The sequence below is a fragment of the Aulonocara sp. 'chitande type north' Nkhata Bay genome, linkage group LG22, assembly GCF_057382095.1.
Source record: "Aulonocara sp. 'chitande type north' Nkhata Bay isolate Kocher_YH1m ecotype deep benthic linkage group LG22, A_spYH_male_GT1.1, whole genome shotgun sequence".
NCBI lineage: Eukaryota > Metazoa > Chordata > Actinopteri > Cichliformes > Cichlidae > Aulonocara > Aulonocara sp. 'chitande type north' Nkhata Bay.
Genome location: NC_141364.1, coordinates 6,206,780 through 6,216,103, shown reverse-complemented (window position 1 = coordinate 6,216,103; position 9,324 = coordinate 6,206,780). Strand labels below are relative to the sequence as shown.

The window sequence follows — 9,324 nt, the reverse complement described above, 5'->3', positions numbered from 1 at the left end:
CAGAGGTCACCAGAAAGCAGATGTAGTATAAAAATCCGGTGTGCCTTATGGTTAGCATCTCACCCTGCCTTTCGGGTGCTACCGCAGGTGCCTTTGACGTTGCAAAACGTTTAGCTGACATTGTTGTGTTTGTTGGGGAGAAAACAAACATACAGTACAGCACTTCAGATTGACACTGCTAGCGATCAAAGATTTATGGAAGCTTGACACGCTGAATGCATTTTGTACTGTACATGAGATTGATTGACAGTGGTCTACAGACGATCAGGACGCAGAACACAATGCGCTGTAAAAAAAAGAAAGAAAGAAAAATTGCACACAAAAAAATCCATGAAACAGCGAGGCCGTGAAAAGAGAACTGCGTTATAGCGAGGGACCACTGTATATCATGTTTAGGTGGATACTAGCGAGCTAACTCTTGACTACGACAGTGGTAATACTCCAACAATCCATCAAGCAGTGCGGCTTCGCAGTTTACCAGAGTCGTATTAAAACGTTTTTTGACAGAGTTTTGATTTTCGAGCACCGTGTACAACACAAAATCGGTTCGAGGTCAGTAAGCACAACCAGACTTCAATCATAAGGCACACTGTCAATTTGAGAAAATTAAAGGATTTTAGGTGCGCCTTATAGTCCGAAAAATATGGTACCAACTTGGATCGACTGAGCTCCGTTCGCCACAGTTTCCAGGGTTTTTCCAAGTTATTAAAATCACAATGGATTATTACAATCAGAACAGATTATTACATTTAGAAAGTCATTTCCTTTTTACTATAATGGCAAATATATGTTGCAGTGTTGATCAATGTTTAACAAAATATTTAAATATCTAGAATTTTCATAAATTGTCTTTATTTTGTGTGCATAAAAAATGTATGTATTGGGAACTATACAACAGTTGATGAAAAACTTAGAAAAAAAGATACATCATGTTAAATGTTAACATGTTATAAAACTTTACTTTGACCTTACTCGACAAAGTTTTGTGAAACCTGTGGAACACCTGGACAGAGATAGGAAGGGATGTACCTCCTTATATGTCCTCCACTGGAGATAAATCTCTGCAAAAAGATTAGCAGTATCATCTTGTCAGATGTATACATAGACTCCCTTTTGTAAGACAATGATAGTTGAGATATTTGTTTAAAAGTCCTGTGAGGTTAAATATAATACAATACATTACAATTTATATAGCACAAAAAAACCAGAGGTATGCCAAAGTGCTTCACAGAACCAATTAAGATCAATAACAGATACAAATATAAATACACTGACAGGTGGGAGACATAACTAACACCAGGCATTGTAGGCACAAGCCAAAAGGCTGAAGGTTAAATCAGACTTACAAAATGCGGGCTCTAGAAAGCCGGGAAGACTACACTAAATAAGTTTTTAATTGAAATTTAAAAGATTGAATTGAAATAGACACGCGAATAGCTTCGGGGAGATTATTCCAGAGGGTAGGGTGCAACAGAGGCGAATGTGTGGTCACCTGTGGTCTTAAACCAAGGTCAGGAGCATTTGGCCTGCTGATGTAAGCGCTCTTCCAGTGGTATAAAAGCTGAGGAGATCAGTAAGATAGCTGGGTGCGGTATTATTTATACAGTATACACTCAGGCCAGGCATAAACATATGTAAATAAATGTGCTCTATATTTTTCAAAGCTTCCTGTAACGGTCTGAAAAGTCCATCTGGTATTTTGGTTGAAAAGTTGATTACATAATATGCCATTTTTAATTGAGTGTAACATGGGGTTCTAAAATAAAAAAGGCATTTAAGCTACAGGTAAACACTTTTTTTTTCTTGTTTCTTTTTTTCATTGTAGGTAAGTAGGAGCTTTTATCTTCATAGTAATTTTTTTTTACCACTATAAATTTTATGAGTTTTATGAAGTTGGGGAAACCTGCTGTCAGCTGAGACTGAAGAAGTTGATGTTGCTAATGATGATGTCATCATTGTCCTTGGTGGACAGAGATGCATTGGAAGACATTACGTTGCTGGAAAAAAGAGAACTGAAAAGAAAATTCAAAATATTAATAACCACGTAACTCCTGATCTGACACTGAGCACAAAATCATAGGATTTCCTCATATGTCATTCTATAGTATCATACTTCCTGACTAACAAACAAACAAACAGATAATTGACTGAAGCCTAACAGAAGAGGTAAATCTGGGAGTGCAAGTCATCTTAATAGATTATTATCTTAGAAATAATTTCAGGCAAGGCCAAATCAGTTTATATAAGCAAAAGTTTTCATGAACTTATTTTGCCAAAACCTATAAGCTAATGCTGGGGTTAGTTAAGTTTAAACAGTGGCAAAGGTCAATGTAATATAACTATGCAAAAAACAAAAAAACCCCACACAATTCAGCAACATTAGGCAAATACCATGAGCAAAGTCTAAAACTCCAGAAATGGTACCAGGTGGTGTTCATGGTGAGATTTATTCCTCAGACCTAAACCTTTGAAGATATTTGACTTCTGCTTTGACAACAACTTACCAAGGGTTAACAACGTAATTATTCCAGTTTATCTATAATTAGGTAACTATAGATAAACAAAAGAAAAAAGCAAAAGCAAGAAACATAATATACAATATGTAAAATATGACATAGTGATTGAGGGTGAATTTTCTGGTGTCAATATGAATTTTCCAGGTATTATAAATAAATAAACAACAAACAAATTATCACTGTTCTTAAGACTTGACTTTAAATATAGTGATGGTGAAACAGATTTAGCGAAAGGTAGGAGTTCACACATCTGTTTTGTTGAGCCTTTGTTGATAAATCTTTTAATTTGACCGATTATCATTACTGTAGTCTTCCCACCTTTTATGTTTCACTCTGAAATACTGGTTTTGATCATATAATGGAAGCAAAAAATGATTTCGGCATTTCAATATTATATTAATGGTTATGTATAAGGACATGTATTTTTCTGGGGAAAGGTAAAATTTACTTACATCCACTCCTCTCCGCCTACTCTGTTTTAACCCAGAGCTTTAATCCAAAGAGTGATCAGTTGGCTGAGCCATCTGGCCATCCATATCATCTCTCAGAGCCCTTTTATAAACTCTCATGAGTTTCTGTCTAAACCCCTCCTTGACTTTTAGCCCCATACAGAAATATAACAATGGGTTCACACAGCTGTTAAAATAAGCAATGCTCTTTGTTATAGAGTACCACTTTTTCACCGCTTTGTTTTCATTATACACAATGTCTACTAATAGAAGGCACTGGTAAGGTGCCCAGCACAGGAAGAAGGCAATGACCAAACATACTAATATACGAAGGGGCCGAGATTTCCCTGACAGACGAGTGCGTCGGAGGCCCAGGCCAACCAGGATGTAACAGATGAGAATGACCATAAAGGGAAATATGAAGCTGAATATGAATTGCATGGAGTAGAGAGCAACTTTGGTGTTTTTGTTTTCCTTTGGCTTCTCCACCCACACCATTTTACACTTAGTTTGGTTGTTGTTGTCCATGTAGATTTTGCGGAAGGTGAAGTAGGGAATGCTGAAGAGGAGCGCTATAATCCAGACACAGACTGCCACCACCCTCGCTGCGAAGAGGGTGCGTCGACGCTTCGTGAGGATGGGCTGACGGACACAAAGCACTCGATCCAGACTGATCACAGCCAGCAGGAAGACAGAGCAGAACATGTTGGTGTGTTTGAACAAACCATGAAACTGGCAGAGAAAGAGACCAAAAGGCCACCGTTCTAACTTCATCTGGATGAGGGAGAAGATTCGTGTGAAACAGAAAATCAGATCTGCTATCGCCAGATTCACCAGCCACACATTGTTGACTGCTGGCTGAAGAGAAAGAAGAGACAAAGTAAAATAATATATTATTTACATGACGCAAGTAACCAGACTTTGATATTATTATCCCCCCAGTCATTATCAATTTATCAATAAACAGAGCAGCATGCATTATGCACACATCTAGTGATCATGTGAATAAGTGGATGTAAAATCTGGTGTCAACTAATATTGTTAAATAGCAATTATGTCACTTTGTAAAACTGTGTGTTTTAGCCCAAACTCAGTTCCCAGAGCACATAAACTTAGGTTGCTCTTGCAGATATAAAAGGAACTTCATAGCACAATAAAAACGTACTCTAACTCATGTGTTAGTTTTAGACGTCCATGCAGGGTAATGACATGCAAAACATGTATAAAATCACTTAAATAGAATCTACCTGACAAAGTTAAGTAGCCTAGAAGATGTCAGTCAGCATCACATGCCATTATCAAAAGCAGGGGTGTCCAACTCCAGGCCTCAGGGGCAGGTGTGCTGCAGGTTTTAGATGTGTCCTTGATCCAACACAGCTGATTTAATTGGCTAAATTACCTCCTCAACATGTCTTGAAGTTGTCCAGAGGCCTGGTAAGGAACTAATCATTTGATTCATGTGTGTGGACCCAGGATAATATCTAACAGATGCAGGACACTGGCACTTGAGGCCTGGAGTTGGACACCCCTGATCTAAAGGAACTCAAGAACAGATGGGAAGCAAAGTCACTGAATTCTATCAGCCTGGAATTTGCCTGCTAAGCCAAATAAATGCTTGTGCCAGGATCCTGGCAATTTCAAGCACACTTTTTGTCATTATGGGGTTTTTCGTTTAGAATTTTGACATGAAAAATTACTTTAATCTACTGTGTAATTAGGCTGAAACACGGGGAATTAGGGAACAAGTGAAGGGCTGTAAAAACTTTCCAGATGTATTGTATACTGTACATAAAGAAATGAAGTTTGACTCAAGACTTTTGCACAATACTATTCATAAGTCTTAGTTACTAGCAACCACTTATATTAATGATGTTATTTTTTCAAGAACATATGGCCTTATTCTGGGTTTTAACTTAGATGTACTGTACTGTACTTAGTCATGATATTCACAGTGAAGACTTACAGGATTCTTATTACTTGCTTTTTCTTTTTTTAACAGAGTTTTAAAACTTTTTGTACAGCATTTTTTAAGCATAAAAAAAGTTTTCAACTCTATTGAGTGTTTGATAAACTTGTCACTGAGTGTGTTTCCACGAGTATAGTGTTTGACATATTCTTGTTTCTGCATTTACATGTAAGTAGTGTTGTCAGCGTTAATCTCGTTAATACAACGTTAACATCATAACCGCTTTAACGCGGCAAATCCCCGTTAGCGAGTTAACGTGGATCGGCCGGGCGCCAACGCATTAGCGCGTTAATGCGTTAGCGCCCGGGCCGATCCACGTTAACTCGCTAACGGGGATTTGCCGCGTTTTGGCGTTTTCACTGAGACACAGAAGATATTACTGACAAACAAAATTAGATATTTAAAACACTCTATATTCACCTTAAGTTTGATTCCAGCCATCCAGATCACCACAGCGTTTCCTGTGATGCCGAGCACAACGGTCACTGTGTAGAGGACAAAGTTGATGTTGCTAATGATGATGTCATCATTGTCCTTAGTGGACAGAGATGCATTGGAAGACATTACGTTGCTGGAAAAAAGAGAATTGAAAAGAAAATTCAAAATATTAATAACCACGTAACTCCTGATCTGACACTGAGCACAAAATCATAGGATTTCCTCATATGTCATTCTATAGTATCATACTTCCTGACTAACAAACAAACAAACAGATAATTGACTGAAGCCTAACAGAAGAGGTAAATCTGGGAGTGCAAGTCATCTTAATAGATTATTATCTTAGAAATAATTTCAGGCAAGGCCAAATCAGTTTATATAAGCAAAAGTTTTCATGAACTTATTTTGCCAAAATCTGTAAGCTAATGCTCCTAATCTCAAGGGATACATTAGCCTGGTGATACTGTTATAATAAGATACTTTTTATTCCTGAACTCTGGAAGAGTAGCTGTGCATGATAACGCAGACCTGTATCTACAGGTCTGAGCCGTGTGGGATACCGGAGCACAACACAAAAAAGAAAAAGAAAAAAAGGAAAGTAAAAATGCCCACACTCCCTGCTGCCAAGGAAAAACGAACGCTGCCACAGGATTACGGTTTACAACAAGCAGGTTTTTATTAAACTCAAAAGGTAGCAAGTGTCAGGGTGGGCATAGCAAAAACAACAAACAAAACACTCTAGAAATGAAACAGAACTGCCTTACCTATAATGAGAATCCCCAAATGTACTAAAAGAAAACGACTTCCTACCCCTACAGCTACCAGATCAACAACAACAAAAAGGTCTATTTAAGCTATTTACAATATATACAACGCAGCCAAGCTCTTCTCAGCCTAGAAACACGTTCACACAGCGCACCGGAAGGCCCAGGGCTAAATGCACAGCTCATTGGAAGCAGGAACTAGGACAGGTCTGGACAGGTCCTCATTCATAGCCAGCCTGACTCAGTCTTCCACCAGCCTCCACCTGGAACTTACATGTTTATCTATTTTTATTTTTACATTTAACTACTGTTGTGCATGGTTGAATTATATTTTAAGGCATCTGAGGAATAGTTAAGTTTAAACAGTGGCAAAGGTCAATGCAATATAACTATGCAAAAAACAAAAAAACCCCACACAATTCAACAACATTAGGCAAATACCATCAGCAAAGTCTAAAACTCCAGAAATGGTACCAGGTGGTGTTTATGGCGAGATTTATTCCTCAGACCTAAACCTTTGAAGATATTTGACTTCTGCTTTGACAACAACTTACCAAGGGTTAACAACGTAAGTATTCCAGTTTATATATCTATAATTAGGTAAACAGTAGTCTAGTCGCTGCTATGGAGATTATATTTGGTTAAAAAAGTGTTAAAAAGGTTACGTCATTGGCCTGATCCATTAAATCTAAAAATCAATTCAGAACTTTAGAAATCCACATGAAGATGCTCCTCCGATTGGTAGCACCGCCCATTATTGTTGTTATTGTTTAACATAAACTATAGGATGTAACCATTAAAACCCGTTACTAGAGATTAAAATTATACTTCTCATGTTAAGCAAATAATGTTCCAACCATGCCCTATCATTAGTCGTGCAAAAAGAATCTATAGTGCAAATGAAAAGAAGACAACAACAACTCCTCAAAGGAAAAAGCTGTTCTGCACAAAGGTGGTTTCTTCAGTTTAGAGAAGCAAAGCTGCTGCAGTGAAAGGGGAAATAAACATGGCATGACAGTGACCATAGAATGTTCTTCAACCACATATAGAAACAAAGGAAGAAAAAAAAGTTTGCATCCATGTCTGTCCACAGACAAAAGCAAATATAATTTAAACTGAAGACTTTGAAGGAATTTAGTATCTGTGTCACAAAAGGTCACAACTGCTCTTTCTGTTCTTAAGAAATTTGGGTTTTTGCAGAACATTTTGACGTCACAGTAAAGTTGACATCTGTCTTGAAGTTTATAAAATGTTACCATTCCAATTTCATAAATTGGCTGTGTGCAGGTGGAACACTGGATTTCGACCTAAAATGCAGCTATATTCGCTGAATGGGAAAAAAGGTGGTACAAAACTAAACTGGAAAATTAATAACTAATAATGCGAAAAGACACATCAGGAAACACAGCCAAGAGGGAGGACGCGACACAGAACTGAGGGAGACCCGGACATAAATACACTCAAGGAAACGAGGGATGTGGGAGCACACGGGGAACCCAGCTGACACAGATAATGGTAACAAGACAGAGCAGGAGCAAACACAACGTGACGTACACTGACGGGAGACTATCAAAGTAAAACAGGAAGACAGAGACGCAGACACGAGGGGGAGAGAGAACACGGGGAGAGCACAGACCTGACGGGCTGGGGAAACACAAGGAGGGGAAACAAGGCATAAGAACTCACAATAAAATAAACAGACACACAGAGGGAGACAGAGGGCAAAGATGAAAGGGGGAATCTAATAAACTAAACTAAATAGAACAACCTAGGAACCATACAGAATAAAAAAAAAACTGAGAACGCTGGGTCAAGATGATCTAGGACCATAACGATTCCATCATTTTCTCATTTTAATTTCTGTGAAAGAGTATGATAATTCTCATTTCACCTTTGAGGTGACTTAGTTCACTTATTGCCTTCCTGACATCAAACCAATTTGAACCTAAATTGAAGGCACACTAACACAAAAGCACAATCCCTTTGGTGTATCAGTCATCAGTTGTTATTGAACATGACAACTTAATAGAGGCAAAAATCTATAATTTATATATAGCACTACACTCAGGTACTCAGGGGTAAAATGCCTGAAAATCATCTGGTGAAGCATTTTGGGTGCAGTTCTAGCAACATCTAGCTGCACTACAGAAGAGAAGGGAGCCTAATAGGCAGACATTTTCTAATGCAACATTTCCATTAGCAAAACAAAAATCAACAAAGAGACAAAATGTGTCACAAAGCATGCAATTAAAACCTAATTACAGATACACAGGAGGCAGATGGAGAGAACAAAAGGTGAGCCATTTATTCACACTGATGTACAAAACGTCAAAATCAGGCAAAGGCACACAGACGTACACAACCTGAAACACATAAGGGAAGTTACTGCTTTCTTCAGCATTACATTTATTTGTACTAAATTGCATGCCACAAGTATTAGTAAATCACCCATGCATAATACATTCAGCTTTGATCCTTGTCAAAGGGAAACTCTTGCAAACACATATGCCATGATGCCAGAATTAAAGGTACTTCAGGTATCTGTATGCCATAAAAAGAAAAAAACCCCATCAAACTCTTTTCTTCCTGGGCACTAGGGGAACAATCAGGAAATTTCAGTATGTGTTCGAAAAAAGGAAAATGTTGCAGTGGTATAGTGATACAGCTTTTCAGGAGTGGAGATATGAATATTACTTTCATTTTTAATGCACTAAAGGATAAAAATGCAATGGTAAAGTGCAAACATCATCCAGTACAGAAACAACCACATTATACTGCTAACACAACCTCAGCTCTTTGCAAGGATCTTTACATACAGCATACTAACGCAAAGCTAGCCAAGAACCAAGAGTGATGATAACACAGTGATGAGCAGTCAGGCTGCAGCCTCCGTGTAGGTTCTTGTTTTTAAAGTGTGAAAATTGTGAAAATCACTTTTAAGTGTCTTTAGGCCAGCTGTCATCTTTACTTTGTGTTGTCTGCTTTGTGCTCATATGTAAACACTAAAAGAAAGATCCTATTTGTGTCCTCATTAGTATAAGTATTTGTGTTGGTGTGCGTGACTGTAGCTTCATGTTCATATTGTTAACTTATGAGACACTGATTTTCATGTCATTTTATTGAGTAATGAGAACGTAATTTAATTAATTCTTTTCTCTGGTGAGTAATTAAGTAACATACTGGAACATACA

At 37.8% G+C, this 9,324-nt stretch overlaps 1 protein-coding gene across 1 annotated transcript; it reads right to left on the bottom strand.

Moving 5' to 3' along the window:
• Nucleotides 1–822: 822 nt before the first annotated feature.
• On the bottom strand, nucleotides 823–6,732 carry LOC147303333 (formyl peptide receptor 2-like). Its single transcript, XM_086280645.1, has 3 exons — nucleotides 6,134–6,732; nucleotides 5,352–5,502; nucleotides 823–3,823 (listed from the first exon to the last, which is right to left on the bottom strand). Exons 2-3 carry the CDS (start codon nucleotides 5,493–5,495, stop codon nucleotides 3,008–3,010), a joined length of 960 nt encoding a protein of 319 aa, XP_086136771.1. The 5' UTR covers nucleotides 5,496–5,502; nucleotides 6,134–6,732; the 3' UTR covers nucleotides 823–3,007.
• Nucleotides 6,733–9,324: the final 2,592 nt, after the last annotated feature.

What these genes read in the sequence shown, in the direction of transcription:
- LOC147303333 (XM_086280645.1), bottom strand. Translation starts at nt 5,495, where the DNA reads ATGTCTTCCAATGCATCTCTGTCCACTAAGGACAATGATGACATCATC. An exon ending in TGGCTGGAATCAAACTTAAG is followed by an intron (nt 3,824 to 5,351) that starts GTGAATATAGAG and finishes CTTTCTCTTCAG; the next exon opens with CCAGCAGTCAACAATGTGTG.